This window comes from Amblyomma americanum, chromosome 8, assembly GCF_052857255.1.
Source record: "Amblyomma americanum isolate KBUSLIRL-KWMA chromosome 8, ASM5285725v1, whole genome shotgun sequence".
NCBI lineage: Eukaryota > Metazoa > Arthropoda > Arachnida > Ixodida > Ixodidae > Amblyomma > Amblyomma americanum.
This window is the reverse complement of record NC_135504.1, coordinates 11,145,974-11,169,629: the sequence shown is the minus strand read 5'-3', so window position 1 is coordinate 11,169,629 and position 23,656 is coordinate 11,145,974. Positions and strand designations below refer to the sequence as shown.

The 23,656-nt window shown below is 45.5% G+C and overlaps 1 protein-coding gene across 1 annotated transcript in view; it reads right to left on the bottom strand.

The window, feature by feature from the left end:
• Window positions 1–23,656, bottom strand: part of LOC144100910 (cytochrome P450 3A6-like) — a 44,353-nt gene that overhangs the window by 1,562 nt on the left and 19,135 nt on the right. Inside the window, exons 4-13 of the mRNA XM_077633825.1 lie at window positions 23,186–23,282; window positions 21,429–21,554; window positions 17,845–18,082; window positions 15,292–15,422; window positions 15,032–15,116; window positions 9,514–9,577; window positions 9,335–9,443; window positions 5,414–5,505; window positions 4,029–4,169; window positions 1,713–1,875 (exon numbers count right to left, since the gene is read on the bottom strand). Of these exons, the coding sequence (XP_077489951.1) occupies window positions 1,713–1,875; window positions 4,029–4,169; window positions 5,414–5,505; window positions 9,335–9,443; window positions 9,514–9,577; window positions 15,032–15,116; window positions 15,292–15,422; window positions 17,845–18,082; window positions 21,429–21,554; window positions 23,186–23,282 (1,246 nt within the window). The remainder of the gene's footprint in view (window positions 1–1,712; window positions 1,876–4,028; window positions 4,170–5,413; window positions 5,506–9,334; window positions 9,444–9,513; window positions 9,578–15,031; window positions 15,117–15,291; window positions 15,423–17,844; window positions 18,083–21,428; window positions 21,555–23,185; window positions 23,283–23,656) is intronic.

Here is a 23,656-nt window from a genome sequence, read left to right as displayed (position 1 = left end):
GCGGTGTCACGGTGTTACCGACAGTTCACTTGCGACTTCGAGACGTTAAACTCTACATCAAGTACCATACCATACCATACCATACCATACCATACCATACCATACCATACCATACCATACCATACCATACCATACCATACCACACCACACCACACCATACCATCCCATACAATTCCATACCATACCATACCACACCACACCACATCATACCATCCCACACCATTCCATCCCATACCATTCCATCCCTTACCATACCATATAATTCATACCATAGCATACCATACTTTACCGTACCATACCGTACTGTACCGTGCCATACCGTACTATACCATACCATACCACACCATCCATACCATACCATACCGTATCATACCGTACCATATCATGCCCTACCGTACCGTACCGTACCTGTGCGATGTCAGAGCACGTTAAAGAACACCAGCTGGTTGAAGTTTCCGGAGCCCTTCACTACGACGTCCCTCGTACCGTAAGTCACTTTGGGACGTTAAACCAGCATAAACCATAAACCATAAACCTTACCGCACCCTACCTACCGTACCGTACTGTACCATACCATAACGTACACAACCGCACCCTATCGCACCCTACCGCACCCTACCGTACCCTGCCGTAATGTATACCGTGCCCCTCATATTTCCCTCTTTTCTTTATCGGTTATCCCCCTATAGAGAGCAGCCAACCATCCGGAAATGGGGTTCTTTTCCATCTCAAAGCGGAAAATTCTGTGGCACTTTGACAGTGACAGTTTTTCTTCATGTCATTCGAGCAGTGTAATGCGATGAACTTTAGTAACGCTCGCTGCAGAACGCACACTCCGCAAAGTCTCCTCACGGCTTGAGTACACTTCAAACTATTCACACGAGAAAAATCTTTTACAATGACGGAGTGGCCTCAGTTCGAGGAAATAATTCAATGCAGTGCCCGCGTAATTTGGATCAGAAAGATATAGATACTTCTGCTGTAGATACTTCTGTAGATACTTCTGCCGCGCAGTACGGTGTGAGCGTTGCCCTTAATCTGCTTTATCCCCCCCCCCCCCCCCCCCCCCCTGAAGGACGCATAAAACCACACCGCGTCTTCTCGCGTAGGGAAAGTAAGTGCCGGTACACATCTCTATGGGCCTAGAAGACGCCAGCACTGCACCGAAGTATTGTCTAATAGTCAGGCTGCGTCGATCATGCGGAGGAATTTTGCCACATCTTAAGACGAGGGTTTGTGTGTCGAAAACATATTAAATTTCGGTGTTAAAAGATAAGAAGTTGTCAAAAAGCACGCCCTGCGCTAACCTCATATCCCGCTGTTCTACGTGACATGCCTAAGTCATGATGGTCCTGGTTTTTAATTGTTTGCCTAGTCAATGAAGTAGAAATAAGTTTTAATGTACAACACAAGTCTATAAAAACTAGTAATGAATAAATAATATGTGTTCAAAATTTGGACCGCGTATAACCTTTAAAGAAAGCCGTCAAAATTGATTTTAAGTGACATTTTTTCCTTATGTAGTAGTGTGCCGCCAAAGTAACCCTCCACAAGGTGAAGTTCACTGGCTGAAAGTGACAGTAGAATTTTCCCGTGTGAGACCCGCATAACATCCCTGCTTCTTTCTTTTCCGTTCTCTCTCCATTACTCTATTTCGCTCCGTCTTTCACTTTCTTCAAGAGCGGACGATGGTTTCAATGTATGGGTCTCACCTTTTGAGTGGAGCCAAGCTCTATGCGGAACCGACGCAGCGTCTGTGAGGTGACAGAGGCCAACTCAAGCAGTGCGAGGCGCATACCGACGCACATGCGGACTCCGTAGCCGAAAGGTTGATAGGCAACCGGGTTGATGAGATGCTTGTTCTCTGGGCTGAACCTACAGACGGAAAAAAATTTGATGGAGACATTTAAGACTGCTTACGTGTGTGAATGATAAAGGGAGAAAGCAGTACTGTCCCTGGTTGCTTTGACAAACACCCACAAACACGCCACCCACACAAACACGCGCGCGCGTATGACACCAGCTGGAACGCTGTACGACGAACGGTTGCTTCACAATTTCGATCCGAAAGTCTGGGAAGGCATATAATTGAAGGTACTCATGTCATCGGTTCGAATCGTTGTCGCAAGCTAGCCCCCAGCTTGACTAGCAAATGTGAGCTATATGCAATGAAACATCTCAAGACACCACCTGGACGCTATACGACAAACGGTTGCGTCACAATTTTGGTACGAATATCAGGAAAACTGGCGCCACATGGAGTTAGACTAGTGGCGAGTATATGTAGATGAACGGCATGCATATTATTGTCTGAAGTGGCGGTGCTGTGCTTGCTGTGTGTGTTATAGGGCCGCTTGATGACGTCAACCTAGTTTTGTTGCCATCGTTGGGATTTTCTGTACCATCTGCAAGTACATACGTGCATGCGCACCTACGCGGGCTTTACTCGTAATGGAACTAGTAAGGCTTTCGCATTAAAAAACCCTGCGTCACATATTCAGGAATCTAACCGACGCTTAAAGACCGAAAAAATATGTTGGTCGGCACGTTAAAGCAAATTAATTACGCTAGCATCGCAATGTGTGCGGTTAAAAACTTTATTAAAGGAAACACGTGATCACGTGCCCTTCTCAACAGCCAGAGCTATCCCGGGGCATAGCGCGCTCCACCAAGCAGTTGTTGGTACCAAGTACTGCTCTTCGTAAACATGACGCACTGCAGTTTGCAACACCGGTAGTCGATAGAGCGCTTTGGCGTGCTTTCAGCGATGAAAGCAGCGAAAATAAGCACAATTATTGAATGAGCAGCAACTTGCACGCTATTTTGAAGCGTACGGGTTATACAAGCGATAAAACCCAAGTGACTTCAAAATGAGAGATTGTGGGTGAGTTCGTGCATGGCGTAGTAGAAGGGAAGCACGCAACTATGACAGCACAAGAAAGAGAATGACACATGCGACACAAGGGCTGTCGTTGTTGTGCCACTGTTCCATTACGAAATCCAAGTGACGATATCTCTTCTTCTAATACAAATGACACAGCGTCTTGTGCACGACAAGAAGCTGGTGCAATGTGCAACATGGCTATCAAAGGAGCGCGCGACAAAAAAACATGAAGAATGGTGACAAGACTGTTACATATGACTCTTAAGATGTATTCCAATTGGCAACCCGGAGTAAGTTTTCTTCCTCCGCGAAACCGAAGTGTGTGTTTCGATGGGCTATTTGGATTCAGATCTTAAGTTTAAGATGGACCGCGATTGTATGGTCCCTGGTCTACCTAGACATCTTAATCCTGCGCGTATTCGGACAGTTGTTCGGCATCGACTATTGGAGTACGCCAATAGATTCTCCTGCACCAGAGCACTCTATAAGCTGTCGGTGCCACGATGCGCCCAAGGCGAGCGTGCCTCCACCTTTCGGGCCGGTGCTCAGCGGACTGTGAAAATTGTATTAGCAATTTCACAAAATCAAAAGTGTCATCGTAGAAGTCTGGGCGAGCTAATGGCAGACCAATCTTCAGAACTGCGCGAAGAAGACACGGACGCTTTGAAGAGAAGAACACACGAGCGCTCCTGTACACGTCCATTCGCTGCGTCCGTGTGTCCATGTTCTTTTAAGAATCGTCAAAAATGGTTCCAATGAGAAACGGGTTGCAGTAAATTTGAGCAGGTTTTGGTAATTGTGATTTCTGCATCCACCCTTTGCATCCACCCTCAGGCAAAGGGTGGATGCAGCTGGCAAAGGATAGGGTTAATTGGAGAGACATGGGAGAGGCCTTTGCCCTGCAGTGGGTGTAGTAAGGCTGATGATGATGATGATGATGATGATGATGATGATGATGATGATGATGATGATGATGATGATGATGATTTCTGCATATTTGGGCGGGACTAGACTGGGGGCGGGGGGGGGGGGACCTGGAAAACTAGATTATCCGCTGCCCGGCACCTCGCTGGCCCCGATGGTATGCACAGGTGCTGTCGTGGCATCTGTGGTGTATTTAATGATTAAAATCATCTCCACTTGCCTGTCCGGGTCAAACTTTTCAGGGTCGGTCCAAAGTTCTGGGTCATGGTGCAACTGGTAGGTGGGTACCATGACCGATGTTCCTTTCTTGATGAGGTACTTGCCGCATCTGTGGTCTTGGTCCGCTCTCCGTGTTGTGAACCTGCGCACACACAGTGACAATACTCGAAAGAAGTTCCTCCTATTTTAGACTTCGTTTTCTTTAAGGGACAATGTACCATATCTACATTATTCAGCCGAGCTATTTTGTCAACATTATGTTATCAATGTTCAGTCTCTTTATACCTAGTTACCGTCTCTTCTACCACTTTTTTTTCGCTAATGAGAAGTATAATGAATTCCTAATGACACTCTCGGGTGCAACGTTACGCTGCAATATTTCTAAAACACGTACCCCTGATAAATGATGATTCCACACCACCGAGCTAATTGCCTTCTACAGTCATTGAGCTATACAGTGCCAGTGTTGCAAAATAAGCTCGTCTATCTAGCTTTAATAACGTTTTAATAACACGCGAAATTTTGCTTTCAATGTTTCTAGAATAACCCATGTTTGCTGTTTCTGGTGTAAAATGGTGGCGCGTGCAATAAAAACATACTTATGTTAATTTTATCTCTCCTGTGTGCAATCATAGGTTTTCTTGTAATATCGCTTGCATGTTAACGCTAGTCTTTGTGTAACATCTTGAGATCTTTCTTTTACATTTGCTTCACCTCTTATTTTTGTAAATTGATAATAAAATGTGATTGTTGTTTAGGTATAGGAATTTATTATTTTGTATAGAATATTTGTATTCCTGTCACTGTTGCCTGCCGCCGGCTCCCCAGGCCTCGTCAAGCTGTTGCTACAGCTTTTTCCAGGGAGACCGTCAACATTGTGAAACGCTCTAAAATAAAGGTGAACAATGAGGACAAATTGAAGTTGGACTGCATAGTTAGACAATGGCATTCTAACGACAATGAGGCCACTCTAGACAAAAAACGATCCATTTTAATCTAGAAAGCTAGTTGGCAACATAAAAGCCTCTATTTATTTAACTATGTACAGTCTTTGCCAAAAGTAACCAGGTTGCATGGTTTGCTTCTGCCTCATATAATGGAGCCCCTACCGCTTTTACAAACACCAAAAGGTGTTGGAAGGTGAGGAAAATGGTTACCCTTACCTTACAGTGATTTATAGCTTGCTGTGTGCGACAAATGTTCCGCTATACAACTGAGAAGCAAACGGGGCAGCCTGGTTTCTTTTAACAAAGGGAGTACGTGGTTTGTCGATGCCTAAAAAGTCTTCATATGCAGCAGCGTAGACCACCATACTGTCAAGTAAAAAAAAATTAAAAAGGTCCTGCCTTCTAAAAAAAAAGAAATAAATAGTGGCATAATGCTCACGTGACAACCGGTGGAAACATCCGCAAGGTCTCGTTGATCACTTGGTTAGTGTACTGAAGTGATTGCAGAGTCTTTATCGAGAGGAACTCTCCCTGAAATGGAGGAAAAAGTTGATGCAGAAGAATATTGTGGTCACGTTTTAATGCGGACAGGTGCAGTGCCCACCCAAAAAAATTGCGACAGTTAAGTTTGTGGCTTGACACGAATAATCCAGCGAGAGGCTGATATCGGTTCTCGGTTTGGCCATGAAGTCTAAATCGTTCCCTCCCGGCTTCACGCACGGTTGGGTCTTGTTGACGCTCACTTATGCGCTCCCGTTAAGCGGTATAGGAAACTCCGGTTAGTTTCACTTTCGACTAAATCAGTGCACCTGGTTACTGGAGAGATCATGTTTAAAGCCAGCGCGGTGACTCAGTGGTTATGGCGCTCGGCTGCTGACCCGAAAGACGCGGGTTCGATCCCGGCCGCGGCGGTCGAATTTCGATGGAGGCGAAATTCTAGAGGCCCGTGTACTGTGCGATGTCAGTGCATGTTACAGTTTCATGTTACACGTTACAGTCCAATCCAGGTGGTCGAAAATTCCGGAGCCCTTCACAACGGCGCCTCTCATAGCCTGAGTTACTTTAGGACGTTAAACTCTATATACCCATAATTTCATGTTCAAAAAGATAATAATGCCTGCACATACAACATCTGTGTTATTTTTGACGCGCACAGAATATTTTGCCAGATGTGCCTAAATTTTAGTATTAATACATATTAACTCTTTTTTTCTCTACTCCTCCAATGACGCACAATTTTCTTCTATCTTGGATGGCGAGAGTAGGTGCGCAGGCGCCTGCTCTGAGGTTGCGGCAATGGCGGAATAGTCGAAGGCGTCGGGAAACGGAGCTGCTCTGTTTACGCCGGTGGTGTTTCCAATGCCGTTCCGGATGAAGGCTTTCATGCGTCACTCCGAGGTACGGTGGGCTAGTGTCGTCATTCGGCGGAGCAACTCTTCAACAGCTTCTTGCTTCAAAAAGATTAGCTAAATTGACCGATCAGCGGAGTGCAGGAATGACTACTCGCTGCGCTGCGGTTAACTAACACGCCGATAAGCTGTTCCCACACTTGCATTTGGAGGAGTTCAGCACAGTCATCACCTGTACTGAATTGTTTTCTCTCTTTTGTTGCGATGAAAAGCTTGCTTGAAACGATAACTGGTCCACCTAGAAACAGCACTTTGTTTTTCTTTCTTTGACGTCTATTTGTATAAAAAAATTGCGTTCAGACATGTGATGGAATGAAGATTAAAAGGGGAGAGGGAACACCAGCTTGAAATTGTGGTTTTGTCTGCATTCAACTCAGGGCAGTCAAGCCAGAAAATTAAAGCGGCGATTTGGTTCGCACTGCCTGCGACGGGCGATAACAGGGTTAAAAATGGCGTGAAAATTCCTGCGAATTTTCTCGGGAATTATTTTCTACGCATGATGTTGACACCCTTGCTCATGACAATCGAGCACAGTCACACAAGACCGACCGAAGCTAGAATCAGCACAGCGGCACTCTCACGCTTGAGAAGCCACGCGCTTGCCAAATTTAACTTCCTGCCGGCACATGGAGTAGCTTATGCGACGCCTACCCAGCACTATGCCATTCCGCAAGGGAGTGTCAGAATTATCTGGCAGTGCACTAATTCCCAACCCCACCCATTCCCAAATGGAAAGCCGTACTGCTGAGCACAAGCCACGGGACCCCTAAATGCCCGGCCCTCTCTCTTCTTCCCGGGAGGGGGTGTAACGGGGGCTTGATCCCCTGAGAATCATTAAAGTTTAATACTGCTACTACTACTACTACTTCCTGTCGGCCTCTCCTGTGCTGCAAACGCAGAAGTGGCTCGGTGTTTATTTATTATTGCGTTAGCATTAGTAAGATCTGTGCCTGAGGAAGTGGCGACCGCCGTCACGGGTCACGTCAATTGAGGTTCCATAGCACAAAGACAACGAAGAGACAAGATGGAAGCGCTCCACAAAAGGTCCTCTGAGAAGGACCCTCTGACGCAAGGGGTGTTCTCGCACAGTCCGCCATCGTGGCGACGTACTTTGTAAGAAAACCCCTTTAGACGCAGCGAACCTTCTGTGAGTGTGACAGTTTTGCCTGGAGAACACATACTTCCTCTTTCGGGGTACAGTGTATACAAACACGCTCAAGGTACCGTTACGGACGCAGCTATCTCGGTGACTACCGCGAACCACATCATGGAAACATTAGAATACCGCGCATTGGCTTCGTTCGAGCCGCGCCGAGAGGTCTTTCTGCGATACATCGACGATTCCTTCTGCATAATCAAGAAAAACGCCCTGAATGCTCTCACGGGCCACTTGAACAGCACAGAATAATCCATTCAGTTCACTGTAGGGGGTGCTAGACGTCTTTCTTCTCTAGACGTCCTGGTTGGGTAACGTGGGGACTGCCTTTCATTAAACGTCTTCAGAAAGGACACTCACACAGGCCGGTATCTTCATTTTAATTCTGTTGATCCGGTATGCCACCAGCGTTCTTTCGGTGCTTACCTCATCCGACGTGCCGAAAAGATGTCCTCGAAACCTGAAGATCACGCTTCTGACCTACGCCAAGCTTACAGAGAGTTCGAGTGCGGCTACCCCAAGCACTTCGTCGATTCCGTTCTATGACTGTCATCACTCCCGTTAGGACCGGTTGGTCTTCCTTACCGAGCCCGAGCCGCCATCCCTTATGTGCCGGGCGTGAGCGAGCCTTTGGCGCGTGTTCTGCGCGTGTACAATGCGCACGTCACTCACGTTCCAGCGTGAAAGCTGAGGCACGAGTTGGGGGATGTTAAGGACCGTCTGGAAAAATATAAGTTCCCTGGCGTCGTCAATAAAAGTTCCCAACCCAGACTGCAACTATTGTTACATAGGCGAGAGCGGGAACTTCTAAAGGCGATTGAAGAATCACAAGAACGGCGTCACGAATAAGAAGGTTTGCATCTCATGCCCTTGTGGAACACATGGTGGCCGCGACACGCAAGATCGCCTGGGAACAAGCATCAATTGTCGGGAGGCTGAAGACTTGGCTGCCACACAGATATCTGGAGTGACAATCCAGACAGCAGAAGACACCCTAAATCGCAACGACGGTAATCTTCAGCCTACGTACGCCATATTCCTGGAGCAATACCTGCGACACCATTAAGCTTCACGCTTTCCGTTTAGTGAACAAGACTTCCGTGCGGAACCCGACACGTCTAACATTTTAACAACCTTTGGTCGGCGTTTCATTCCTTTCGACATAGACAGCAGATAAAGTCCGTCTCTCTTTTTCTTTTCCTGTACCTTTTACTAACTGTTTAACTAGGCAGCAGTAGACAGCTCCGTCTGCGCATTTACGGCAGGTGTCGTAGCGTAGGTTTTGCACACTTACGGCAGGTGTCGTAGTGTTGGCTGTCCTGAAGGACGGAAAGGAAGACCGCATTGTGCTGGTTACAAATTGAGAATAGGTTGGGGCAAAATTGGGTCTCTGTGACCTCTCTGTGAATTCCTCCCTGCCCGGGTGACGTCCGAGATTGTTTCCACCTTGCAGACCAATTCCAAACCAATTATAATTTCCCGTCTGTCTTGAAGTGTCACACACGTTGATAACGCTTTTCAGAGATCCGAACACCTGGACCTTGCATCCGGTTCACATTTCGTTTTCGTTCGGGAAAATTTGGTTTAATTTCAGAATGGTTATGCAGAAGGGAAGGTACTAAATGAAGGCACAGCGCACGAAAGGCGGGACTGAGAAAGAGTCCCGCCTTTCGTGCGCTGTGCCTTCATTTAGTACCATGTACCGACTAGCCCAGACAAACACCTTATTGCAGAAGGGAAGGGTTCAGAAGACATACTTTTTTTTCAAGAGAAACAAAACAAAATGAACTCTCACCTCATTTTTATAAGCCTCCAAAATCTCCTTTCTCATTTTCTCCTGAACGTCCGGGTGTTTGCCCATCAGGAAAAACCAGGACGTGAGGGTAAGCCGTGAAGTGTCGTATCTAAATAACGAAAAATGCTTCAAGTCAGTGCTCCTGTTCGAAACAGTTGTTGTCTCGATGCAAAACTCACCCTCCGAGAAAAATATCCATGGCATTTGTAGCAACCTCGATCATTTTCTCTTGTGTAACAGGAGCTGAAGATCAATGCAGGGTAAAGAATAAAGTGTTAGAAGTCGACAAGAAAATAAATACCGCTCTTAAAAGCTTCGCTAACTGAAAAAAAAACGTGTCCAGCTTGAGATAGCTCCCCAGCTTTTGTATGTGAGCAATGCCTGCTATATTTACGATTTATTAGTCATTGTGTACATTTATTCCTTTTAAGGGGAATATAAAGCCTCTCGTTATTCCACGAACAAAAAATTACGGTATTCAAATACAAATCATTGCCCACCAAAAGCCGGTTTTTGACGGCTATGTAATCTTTTGAGTCATATCGCACTTGATGCTATAATGAAGAAATGCGTGCACTCGACTATTCTTTTCACAACCCCCAGTTTTGGTCTCCCGCTGCTAAGTTGTCTCCGTATACGTGGAAGCCAATGCGAATTAACAGCGATGAACTTTTATTACGTTTTTTTTTAGTATGGTGCCGAACAATAGCGCGAAGGCGTAGTATTAAGCTTTTATCGCACAGCACAAGGGCCTCTATCATTTTGCTTCCAGAACAAATAGTACCAACTTCTGAAAACGTCGTTGCCATTAAACATTACAAAATACTTTAGCAAGGTTGCTAGTGAATCAAGATTTCAAAAGCTATTCAAAGTAAATGAGAGCACAGATTATTCTATCTGATGTGAGAATATTAACCATCCGGACATTCTTTGCGCTTCGGCGGGAGGATACCTGTTGCCTATTCGGACCGGAAAGGACGCTATAGAATGCTGCGGCCGATAGAATTTCCAGCCAGTCAGAAATATACCGAAATCTAAATTATGGATATAGGCTGGCGCATTTCTTGTTACGTTAATTAAAGAAACTCTCACAGACCCTTTTTTGGATCTGTTTGGGACTTCGAAGTTCAAAACAGGTAAAGAGAATTGTTCCGGCCGCCCTTGAAATATTCGGAACGCTGAAGATTCAAAGCGAGCTACACTTGAAGAAACAGAAACAAAACCATGTATACTTTTTACAAAACCTTCATTTCTAGATGAGTCCAGTCAAAAGTACTTTGCTGTAGCACACACCATTCAACGAAGTGGTACCGCTGCAAGCACAGTAATTCGTTTTAACTCCACGGAAAAACACTAGTGCTCAGCGAGACACTGGCGAAAGTGTTCCTCTATGTCATTTGCTCTAGGCTAGATGTACGGACAACTCTCTCTCTCTAGAAGGCAAGTCTAGGTTCCAGAAATTTTAGAGTAACGAGCAGCAATGCAAAATGGTAGGGGTTGCCTGTAGTGATCCCGCTCTTGAGCTGGATGTAAATCAGACTGCTACCGTAAAGTACGTGACTTGCATGACTTGTAACGTTGACTGCGTATACTTCTTTTCGTTCTATTCCTTCTGTTCCTTCGCAGAACTCGTAGTTATCTTTCGCTTCATCTTTAGGTTATGATCTACGGTGTATGCATGTAGAGTCCTTCCTTTGTTTTCATTATCTTTGTACATTAATGTATCACTCACTAACCTGCACATTTACGAGTAGGACTTCGTGAGACTGAGTTCTTGGCCTAGCCAGCTGTGCGCCAGTTTATGTAGTTTTGTTTTGCTCAAGATTTTTCCAAAACAAGTTGGCATAGTTGAGGAGCATTAAAGGGCACACTTTATAAGGCTTGCTTTCATGCAATTAAAACAAAATTCAAAAGGAAACATTTAGGCCAGCAAAAACTGTTCCTACTTTAATCTCAGTCTTCCTCTGTACTTACAAAGGCACTTTTGGAAATAGCGCTTTTGGAAACTTTTTGGAAACAGCGCTGTCTCCCATCCGATGTAACCGAGTTAAGGCATTCACTCTTTTTAATCTTGCGTTTGTAGAACATCTTCGTTAGCTTAATCGTCAGACAGGACTGCTACTCGACGCCTGAATTCCAGTATGTATTCATTCCAGCAGCGTGCAGATAGCCTTTAGGTTATGCCACTTTTCACCGATTTAAATCTTGAGTCTCATGCTTAAAATTAAGAAGGGTCACGTTTGATTAAAATGCATACGAAAGGCGTTTCTCCTAATAAAAAGAAAATGTACGTTAATCACAAGAAAAGTTTCTTTTCTTGTTTTCTTTAATTCCACATGAAGGAACGTTGATCACATTCAACATTCTTAGACAGAAGCTGGCGGCCGTCTGGTAACGCCTAGTGGTGGTTTCTGCGTGACTCGATGGCACTAACTTTATAGCAAAGCAACGAAATTAATATTCTTGAATTTATTGCTCTGCATAAGTGCGTCACTCAATGCTCTCCTCATAGCCGCCGCGGTGGCTCATTGGTTATCGTGCTCGGCTGCTGACAAGAAAGACACGGGTTCGATCTCGGCCACTGCGGTCGCATTTCGATGGAGGCGAAATGCTGAAGGCCCGTGTACTGTGCGATATGAGTGCACGGTAAAAACCCCAGGTCGCCGAAATTTCCGGAGCGCCTGACTATTGCATCCCTCATAGCCTGAGTTGCTTTAGGACGTTAAACACCAATAACGAACGAATAACCAACCAATGCTCTCCTGTTAGCTCGCACCAAGTGCTGAGTGGAGGATTTGATTGCGTTTAGCAAGCTAGGAAATATCACTGCGCAGGTAGATAGCGCTGTAGTGCACCCCTGTACTAGCACGGCTAACCGGTATTTAGAAACTTTGAGTAATTGGTTTACCTCCAACAGACTTGTCGTGAACGTCAATAAAACAAAATGCATTATATTTAAGAGCCCAAGAAAAATAATTCCTGAAAATTTGTCTGCATTGCAATGGCTGGGTAATTCTGTTGATCCTGTCAATAAGGTGACATATCTCAGACTGATTCTCGACGAGAACTTGCGCTGGAAGGACCACATTCAGGCACTTTCTAAAAAGTTGGATGTACCGTGCATTGCACTGTATAAAGGTCGCGAGTACTTTGACAAAGACGCACTCAGAATTATTTATTTTGCCATTTTTCAAAGCCAGTCGTCATATTGCATTGAATCTTGGGGTCACACCTACTAGTGTTATTTGGAGCCGCTCAGGGTTTTGCAAAAAAAGGGCAATTCAGTTTAACACAAAGTCGAACTACAACGCGCACACTGCTCCTTTTTTAAACACATGAATATTGTACGACTAAAATCGTTTATTGAATACAGGACTATACTTACGGTACATGCATGTCCTGTGAACATTTACCCATTACACTCATTCATTTTCACTCTGCCATGTAATCGCACGCGTAACGCTACACATGGAAATTTCCTTCTTCCGAAGCGAAAAATGTCTACGCAGAAAGGACCATAGCTCATGTGGGGACGAAGCTGTGGAATGCCCTTACAGATGATGTGAAGCAAAGCAGAAATTTTTCACTCCTGTTAATAAAAATATTATAAATCAGAGTGATGAGAGTGTATTTTTCTCTGCAGTTTGTTTTTCATTGTATGCTGGATTGTGCAGCGACTTCGTATTTGTACGTATATACTTATTTGTTTTGTTTATACCTTCGTTGCTTAAGAAGATTTCAACTTTCTATTTGAATGTAAAAGCCTTCATCATGTGCAACGTAAATAGTTTATTCTGATGCCTGCACATAATTTCACTTGATATGTTTTGGATGGATCCCAACTAGCTTTTAGCTAGGGATCCAGACGTTGTTTCAAATATGCTTTGCATGAATGTTCGGAAATAAACTTCAATTCAATTCTTTCTTGGGATCAAGTACAAAAAATTTGCCTTTTTACCGGAAATTATAGCTAAAGTTTGCTGACCTAGACACACGGATAGATAGCAAGGTAGACAGAAGGACACACAGACAGAAAGGAAGAAAGACAGAGACACAGAAACACAGACAGAGATTGTGACAGGCAGAGACGGGCACGTATATATATATATATATATATATATATATATATATATATATATATATATATATATATATATATATATATATATGGAGAGAGAGAGAGAGAGAGGCAGACACAGACAGACAGACAGACATAGAGACAGGCAGAGACAGGAGACAGAGAGACACAGAGACAGGCCGAATGACCGATATACAGAGAGAGAAAGACAGATAGAGAGGCAGAGTGAGAGACACAAAGATAGGGAGAGAGATAGACAGACAAAGAGAGGGCTTGACCGAGAGCCCGAGAGCCAGACAGGGAGGCAGAAAGGTAGACAGACAGACAGACAGAGAGAGACACAGAGATAGACAAAGAGGCAGGAGAGAGACAGAGACAGACAGAGAGAGAAAAGTTTTTGTGGGACCCTAAAAAGGAACGAAAAATAGTGTCCCAGCCCAGCCTGAATATATATATATATATATGTATGTATGTATGTATGTATGTATGTATGTATGTATGTATGTATGTATGTATGTATGTATGTATGTATGTATGTATGTATGTATGTATGTATGTATGTATGTATGTATGTATGTATGTATGTATGTATGTATGTATGTATGTATGTATGTATGTATGTGTGTGTGTGTGTGTGTGTGTGTGTGTGTGTGTGTGTGTGTGTGTGTGTGTGTGTGTGTGTGTGTGTGTGTGTGTGTGTGTGTGTGTGTGTGTGTGTGTGTGTGTGTGTGTGTGTGTGTGTGTGTGTGTGTGTGTGTGTGTGTGTGTGTGTGTGTGTGTGTGTGTGTGTGTGTGTGTGTGTGTGTGTGTGTGTGTGTGTGTGTGTGTGTGTGTGTGTGTGTGTGTGTGTGTGTGTGTGTGTGTGTGTGTGTGTGTGTGTGTGTGTGTGTGTGTGTGTGTGTGTGTGTGTGTGTGTGTGTGTGTGTGTGTGTGTGTGTGTGTGTGTGTGTGTGTGTGTGTGTGTGTGTGTGTGTGTGTGTGTGTGTGTGTGTGTGTGTGTGTGTGTGTGTGTGTGTGTGTGTGTGTGTGTGTGTGTGTGTGTGTGTGTGTGTGTGTGTGTGTGTGTGTGTGTGTGTGTGTGTGTGTGTGTGTGTGTGTGTGTGTGTGTGTGTGTGTGTGTGTGTGTGTGTGTGTGTGTGTGTGTGTGTGTGTGTGTGTGTGTGTGTGTGTGTGTGTGTGTGTGTGTGTGTGTGTGTGTGTGTGTGTGTGTGTGTGTGTGTGTGTGTGTGTGTGTGTGTGTGTGTGTGTGTGTGTGTGTGTGTGTGTGTGTGTGTGTGTGTGTGTGTGTGTGTGTGTGTGTGTGTGTGTGTGTGTGTGTGTGTGTGTGTGTGTGTGTGTGTGTGTGTGTGTGTGTGTGTGTGTGTGTGTGTGTGTGTGTGTGTGTGTGTGTGTGTAAGTAAGTAAGGTTGGGGCCACCTAAAAAGAAGCCAGAGAGACATGCAGAAAGACTGAGAGGCAGATATTCAGAACAGCTCTTATATCGCTGCGCCGGTAACCGCTGTGCCTTTGAGATTATGATAACAAATTCACATATATAAATGAAAAATCTGTAAATTGCCGCACGCTTTCAACTCGTCTTGCTTAATTATACCTTTGTGAAGTAAATACTGTAACAGTACCTGGAATTCCTTCTTTATTAGGTGCTCCTTCCTTTTTTCCAAGTGCTTCGTCCAAAAGAAGTTGAGCCATGTCAGTAATATTACCCTGCGAGATAGATAGATAAAGATTAAAAGAGTGCTAAGAAAAACTCGCGCATGACTCTAACTTCTACAGCCCAATATCCTGAATCTATTCGGCTGTCGGCTCTAGGTATGCCGTAAATGACTGATATGCCTCATGTTATACGCAGGGTCTTACTTACATACAACTGAAGTGTTACCTGTGGGTTCTCGTAGCGGAAGTTCATGATCTTCAGGCTCTCCAGGGTTGAAGCGGCCAGGGGGTTGTGGTAGAGCAAGTCGATGAGTTTTTGTAGTGACTTGATCACCCAAGGCCAGTGGTAGAAGCTCTCTGAGAGCAAAGCAGAGTACAGCTGATTCGTAGGCAACAATCCCAAAATTTCGAGAGAAGCCTAACCTATTGAGTATAGCGAAACAGGCTAGTGATTGGTGGCAACATGTGGCTTCTTTATCAACAGAAGTTCAGTATCACGGTAGGAGAAAGTGTGTAATATTTTGAGGCCGAACATTTGACGCTAACGAAATGGCTTCAACTAAAATATCGGACAAATTAGCGAGCTATGTAAGCAAGGATAATGTATGTAGCCTTAATATACAAGAAGAGAGCAGAGTTGTGAGGTAGCCGACACAAATTATTGAAACCCTATACTTACAAACTTGATAAGAAAATTTGCATGATTAGGGCATGTAATGCTGAGAGCACGTCATCGATAAGAGGGCAGAGGAAGCAGACTGCGACCGAAGGACATATGGGCTGGCGAAGTTAGAAGTTTAAATGCGCAGGGTGTCTGCAGCTGGCTCTGGCCATGGTTAATTTGAGATCAGTGAAAGAGGCATTTGTCCTGGAGTAGACGTTTCGGAGCTAATAATGGAGATCGGGTCGAGTGGTCTGTTCAGAAACTGACCTTCATGTATCGAGCCTTCATATTTGTAGAACTGGCAAGTCAGCGTTGCGGACGGGGCGCTCAGAACCCGTCCGACATGATGAGCTGCCGCCTAATAGGCCACGCACCGTCAAGAATAGTACGCCATTATTGGCACGGTGAATTGGCTTGTGAGAGCGGCTGGTTGCCGCGTTTGATAATAAAGGCGTGGTTGACAAATGAAAGAGAGGTGAAAAATTTAATAGGAAAATAATCGCTAGAAGATATTCTCCGTGATTTTGGAATCGAGCGGTCGTAATACTGCGTCACGATGAGTGAAACATTATAATATTTATTTCACTGACTACAGGACGGTTAGTGAGCGTGCATGGACAAAGCTTGCGGTCACTTCTTAGTCCAAATGTAGTGAGTCATGCGTGGAAGCGTTTAGTGGCGAGTAAATTTATATTCAGAGGTGCCTACCCAGTTTACGTTATTTGAGTCATCCCCAGAACGCTTTCGCAACAACTATCTCTGCGTGCCTACATACTACTTTCTGGACTTCATTTGCACGCACCCCAAATGCAATGGCGGCGGTCTGCACGAGTTCGTCATCGTTATCAGCCGATCGACGTCTAATGCAGGACAATGGCTGCTCCCATATTTCGCCAATTAACCCGGTCCAATATCATCTGCGCCCACGTTATCCCAGCACAGTTCCTAATCTCTGCTGCACTTACCTTGTCTTCGAATCCACGCAGTCACACCACTAAAGGACCATCGGTTACCTTCTCGCCGCTTTGCGTGCCCGGTCAATGTTCATCTTTTATAAATGACTTCAACTGGGTTGTCACTAATGCAGATCGCAAACTCGATCCACTCCGCACTCGACCTCTCTCCTACGGTTATGGTCTAGTTTATGGGGATTCAACGTACCAAAGCGACTCAGGCGATGAGGGACGCCGTTGTGAAGGGCTCCGGAAATTTCGACCTCCTGAGGTTTTTACTGCTATAGTATCATTTGCCTTTCCATAGCTCACTGTATTGTCCTGAATTTAATTTTAAGCCTTTTCGTTATCTCGAAGTTTATACACCATAGGCAAGTACTGGAAAAAAATAACTGTTGTATACTTTCTTCGTGAGGAGTCCGCCGCGGTGGTTCAGTGGTTATGGTGCACGGCTGCTGATCCGAAAGACGTGGGTTTGGTTCCGGCCGCAGCGGTCCAATTTCGATGGAGGCGAAATTCTACAGGCCCGTGTTCTGTGCGATGTCGGTGCACGTTAAAGAACCCCAACTGGTCGTTATTTCCGGAGCCGTTCACTACGGCGTCCGTCATAGCCTGAGTTTCTTTGCGACGTTAAAACCCCAGAAACCATACAAACCATAAACTTTTTGATACCCTCGAAGTTTATGCACCATAGGCAAATACGGGAAAGAAAGAACTGTTGTATACTTTCTTCATGAGGAAGCTGCCATGCAAGGTCTGAGAGAATCAACTAATTGCACTCCACCCAGTTCTTGATCGCGTAGTCATTTCACTATTGTGGTTCTGGTCCGCGCTTACTAAATGCCCAAAGTAGATACATTCTCTCACGACCTCCATTGGTTCGGTGCTTATCATTAACTGCTGTGCCCTTCCGAGTATCTTGAACATTGCTTTAGATTTCTTCATGTAAATGTTTTACCAACTAACGTTTTTTCCTCTAACCCACTCCGCCTTCGTACTTTCTCGAAACATTACCCTGTCCCGTTACCTTTCAACCTGGTGATAAAGAAAGCGTTTTGATTTCGCTGTTAAAGATATTGAATTTTTATAACTTCATCCTGGCAGTCGAAGCATCATTTCCTCAGCGGCGGGAAATGTTTGTAAGCATCGCCGCTCCACTCACGTCCCATGCGGTAGAAGAAGCCCCTCATGAAATTGGGGAAGGTGGCCAGGCACGCCAAGAACATCGGGTGATGCGGGTTTCGTTGCACGCCTGTGTCAATGCTGAACGCCGCCTTGGAGATGACGTCGAAGGTGAAGCGCTCGCAGTAAGTGTTGATGTCCACCTCAACACCCCTGTCGACGTGCTCGCCGAGGACCTCGAGCAACTGCCGCATTGCGTCGTGCACTGATGGCATCACCTGCGACCCCGGTGCAAGGACAGGTTAAGTGAGTTAACGCCGCCGCTAACAGCAACGCGCTAACGTTAGGCGTCGATAGCGCGCTTTTCACAGGCGCTTTCAACTAGTCCATAAACGCGTTCGACTATTACTGTCTCGACTAGTACTCAGATCGCTTACGTACGACGTCTTGGTATGAAGCACGGTGAAAGCCCTGTGGCAGCATTTTAGTTTTCAGCAGCAGTTTTCTGGTACCTATGACAGTGTTACGTTTTTCGCCTGAATAACCATTTGAGGCATTGAATTACTCGGCCGGAGGGCAAGCGAACTGGTATTACGTGTGGGTTTAGTAGCGAACTGGGCTCATTTACTGCTTTTAACTGTTGAGCGACTTTATAGATGGCACTGGAGAAGTGGAAGGCTACGTCAACGCGAAATTCGCGTTTGATGGCAAGAAAACTACATTCTGCTGGTGACACATCGAAACCGTACTGTGCTTGTGTGTGCGAGAAAGCGACCGCGGCGATGGCCTTCAGGGACCTATGCGAATTTATCAAGAAGTAAATAGGGGGGTCTGTACTCATTCTTCTAGTACTACAGCCCACTATTTAAAAAAAAAACTGCATGCTTTTCTGTAAAGGTGACCTTACCGGTGGCATTTTGCACACCACAGCAATACTTGCAACTCCAGCAGAACGAGGTGCATGTGCGTCGCTCATGAAGCAAAAAGTATAGGACTAAACCCTTCAGTTCAGTACCAGGCATGTATTTAAAATAACTAAAATTGTACACATCCCGGGTACGCACGCTTATACAAGCTTATGGTGGATTCCACTCGCAGGCCCGGAGCGGTCTGCACGCTCTGTGACAGAGCGCCTGAATCCGGCGCAGGGCGCGCGACCTGAAATTGCGATTGGAGTACACTTGCTCTGGCCAGAACATGCAGGCCAGAGCATGTAGGGCGCCGCTATCGCCGCTGCATAAGATCGTCACGCAAGCTTCCGGTCGACTCTGCCGATTTCGGCGGAGCAGTCCCGACTGCTCCACGGAGCAATCTTGTGTGGCAACCGCTCCCTGTCTACGACTGGAAGACGCGATCCGTGGCTCAGATCCGTGTTTGGAATACAGTTGCTCCGAAAAGAGCAGGAAACGTTGCCCCAGAAGTGCTCCAACTCTGCGATTGGAAGTCACCATTAGATATCGAATGCAAGCCCTGGCTTTTTCCGGAGTGCTTGTTCTTCAGCTGGCTGCAGTGTACGCATTTCTTCTTTGGGGAGAGGGCACAGGAATGCAAAAGTGTAGCTGCCCAATATAGCAGTAATGAATCTGCAATAGAATATATCTCTTCTTCCTACTTTGCGAAATGCTGAGCTTCCTGGAGGCATTGCATAGACTGAACTGGAGTGGACACTTCAGCTCAGCGTTAGGGGTGTCACGTGACAGCGTTAACGGGTTAATGACCTTATATGCAGAATGGTTGATTCTCGACTTTACATTCATAGAGGCTGGGAGTCCTCATACCTCTCCTGGCCGAGTGGTGCAGCGGTTAATAGATGCACCAGTGCCCTGTGGTGCCAGGTGCTGCTGCTACCAGTAGAACTCGTGAGGCCTAGGTTGCTCTTACCCAGCAACCTCTCGCGACAAATCATTAGACGAACTGACACATACCAGGGCGATCAGTTTACTCACAATCTGGTAGGCGGGTTGTGATGACGTCAAAATGATACGAGACTTAAATGGGCCACCTGTCACCTAGGTTGCTGCTGAGGATATTTCGTGAATTTGGCGCTCACAGGCCATGACGCCGATAACGACGCAGGATTTTCTGCGACACTGGCTCATTAACACTATGGCATTAAAAATCGCCTTAGGTTTTCTACCAATATCGCGGGGCAAAGCCTTCTGGACGAAACTCAGTCGAGTACATGCTTTCGCACCCTTTAGTAGATCTAGAAGGGTACATCGTGTCTTTAATTCAACGCTGATATGTATTACTCTGGTTAGTGTCAAGACCGTGGGGGTGTGTTCTTCACCCAGACAACAAAACACCAGCTCAGGCTTAAGTATGTCTATCTCAAACAACCTTACTTCTTACCGGGGATTCCTGAGGTTCTTCACTGCTGGACCAATACAAAGCGCTGCTCCTCTCGATAGGCCGACTCTTCTCTTTTCAGACACCACAAGGCTCACATCTTTTTAGTGCGCACCAGATCTTCGCGATAAAATCTTGAGCAAAGTGAATTTCGCACAAACTGTGTCTTCCGCGGCACCCGGCATTTACAAGAAATTGCTTGTCGCGATACCTCTAGCCTGCTCTCATTATACGGTGGCTTAAAGAGCGCCAGCTTCTCCGTACCCAAATTTTAACCGGTGTTATAAAAGTGCGCAAAACGGTTGCTCATTACACCGCTCCGCAAGAGTTAACTTAAATCACAAAAGAACTAACAAACACTAGCAAAGTCAGAAACACGACGCACGCGATGCGGAGGCAACCAGCTGGCTGGCGGTTAACGGGCATTAACGGGCATTAGTTTTGCGTGCCCCCTCTTGAAGCGTCTGTTCACTAACACACTATCCTCTTATCGCTGTATGCGCTGCTCACTTTACATTCCCTCACCTAACCTATTCTTGCACCGTGCCTGTGGGGGAACATACACCAAATAACACTTTGAGCGTTTTGAAGTGACCCGCCGCGGTGGCTCAGTGGATAAGGCGCTCGTCTACTGAGCCGGAGTACCCGGGTTCGAACCCGACCGCGGCCGCCGCGTTTCGATAGAGGCTAAACGCAAAGGCGCCCGTGTGCTGCGCGATGTTAGTGGACGTTAAAAATTTCCAGCGGGTCGAAATTATTCCGGCGCCCACCACTACGGCACCTCTTTCTTCGTTTCTTCTCAGTCCCTCCTTTATCCCTTCCCTTACGGCGCGGTTAGGGTGTCCGCCGAGATGTGAAACAGAAACTGCCTCATTTCCTGTCCCCCCAAGCCAATTTTCAATTTTTCAATTTGAACGGAGTGCGCAAAGGATCGTTGCAGCTTATTGGTCAAAGGTTTTAGAGCAATCCTTGAAGGTGAAGCAGATTTGTAATAAAGGGGTAATTACTCAGTAGCATCCACACCAGCGTTGCCGTAAGGCTACAAAGGAAAGCTGTACATCTTCCTTAGAAACTTTGTAGTGAAGAACAACTCGTCCTGCTCCGGGGTTTGATGCCGGGACCACGGCCTCGCCGGGGCAGTCGCTCTTGCAATATAGCCAACCAAGGCGACTAGCGTATGGTAAGGCGAGGGCGAAAGGAATGAACAACTCGAAGTGGGAATGCGCGTAGCGATCTGCGAACAGCATCACTGCCGAGAAAGCACTGGACGCTTACCGTCTTGAGCTTTGCGTTGCTGAAGAACTGAGACATGCAGGATCGCGAGGCCTTCCAGTGGGAACCCTTGACGAACACCAGATTGCGGTCCATCAGAGGATGCAGCTCGTGAATGTGCATTAGGTGCTGCAGTGAAGGACGTGAAGAAAATAGGGGCGAGAGGGCAAATAAGAGGAAGGTTGGCGGTGAGGCTTACTTATTCATTCACTTTATTACATTACCCACAGCGCCTGTTTGACATTACAGTAGGGGGGAGTTACAACATAATCATACCACATATTGGCAGGGAGAGAAGAAAAGAAAATACTCACAAATATTACATTTCAACATGATTTGATACAAGCAAACACGAGCATGACTGACGCCAACCAAGACAATTTCGCGGGAAAAAAATGAATGTTAGCAGCAGCACGTGTAATCTGCGCTTCTAGATGTCTATACTATGGGTAGTAATACAAGTAGTTTCTATTTACTCTGGCAGAGCTGTTGCAAAGGTTCGCTGGGTCAAGAACATAAGGCAAGAGGGTCGTCTTTTGTCCGAAATGTGAAGTCTTTCGTGATGGTCAATGCTGCCACTTCGGTTTTTTGGGGCTTTCTTTAATAGTAGCTATAGCCTGAGCGTCGGATTGGGAGGAACAGCCCAGCAGTAATTTTTTTGTTCTTCGAGTTTTCCATTCAGTTCTGGAAATAAGATTATCTTTTTAAACTTCATTTCGCTTCATCCTTCTTATAGGAAATTTATACTGTCTAAAACTTTCAGTATTTTGTGATGCGTCGCACTCTACACTGCGCTGTTAGTCTATTTTCCAAAATTCTTGGTTGTGAAGTTTACCGCCATTCAAATGAGCATACAGCCAGTTTAGCGGCAGGAGTCCTAGTGCGCCTCCTCTAGCCTACTTCAACGGAAGCGTATTTTTTAAAGGAATCTTCACAAAACGGAGGCAGTGCAGTGGGTCGAATAGATGTGGCGCAAGACTTACTATATTTTACAGGTGAGCCAAGCGCATATTTACGGTTAACTGATGCAACAAAATTAGGGGGACACTAAAGCTCCGCCCAAAATCTACGACGTGACAGCAAGAATGATTATTCGCTACATTCTTTTTAATTAATACCCCTTCTTAATCACACGCTCTCATTAGCATACATCAGCAGGCATACTAGACCACGCAACAGTCCCGAAGACACATAAGGTCTGCCTTTAACCAAGGCGAACAAACGTGCCTCAATGAATAAGGGTAGCCTGTTTCACTAGCCACTCAAGGGTAGTTGGTTCTACTCCAATCTATTCGTACAAATTTTCTTTACAGCGTAATAAACTCACTTTATATCATTTCATTCATGGTGACATTTGTGCCACGCAACGAACTCGTAATCACAATTTTGCCCAAATTTTAGTCATTTTCAATCTACAGCTCAACGTGTGACGTCACGACCATCTCGACCAATCAGGATTTTCTTCAGAGTCCAACGCCAACAATCATGGTGGTTTCTCTGCTGAACGGGAGCTTTACTTTGTCGTGTAAAATCGGTGATAACTTCTCTTTTAGAAGGATGACTCATCTAACATTCAAAACCACTGTATTGGCATTAGCAGCGAGTTTTAGACACATAAATGAAACCAAAAACAGCAGCATTCCTGCCAACACCTTCTGCTAATGTTTATCAACTAACAGAAGAAAATATCCAATAAAGCTTCGCGAACTGACAGGAATTAAGAACGAAATATTGTGGCAGCTTGGAAGGCTTCAACTTACCCCACGGCCCGAGTAAACACTGCTGTCTTTGGCACAAATGGTCTTTATCATGTCCAGGTCCTTTATAACCACGAACGGAGTGTCCCCGACGTAGAAGCTGTGAATTGTTGCAGAACGTCAGGAGTTCAAGGTGGAGTGTAAATATAAAGACATGATGCAACTTGAACGAATGAACAAAAGATGGAGTTAGTCGAATTGCTTTGTGCCTTAGGACACAAGGCAATTTTCCCCGCTTGTGTTGGTAAAACAAATTGAAGACGTTGAAGAATTACCCACCCTGTGATTTTAAATGCAAAGCATGCGAATCGATACAGAACGTATATTGTCTCATTTTTGCTCGCAACATATACGCTTTTTCCCCTTCTCTATGATGAAAAGAAGGCACTAGATCAGGGTTGCCCGAACAGGCATCTGCAAAGAGCCATAAAAAAAAAATCTTTTTAGTGAAGAGCCGGAATTTAAAACGGGGGC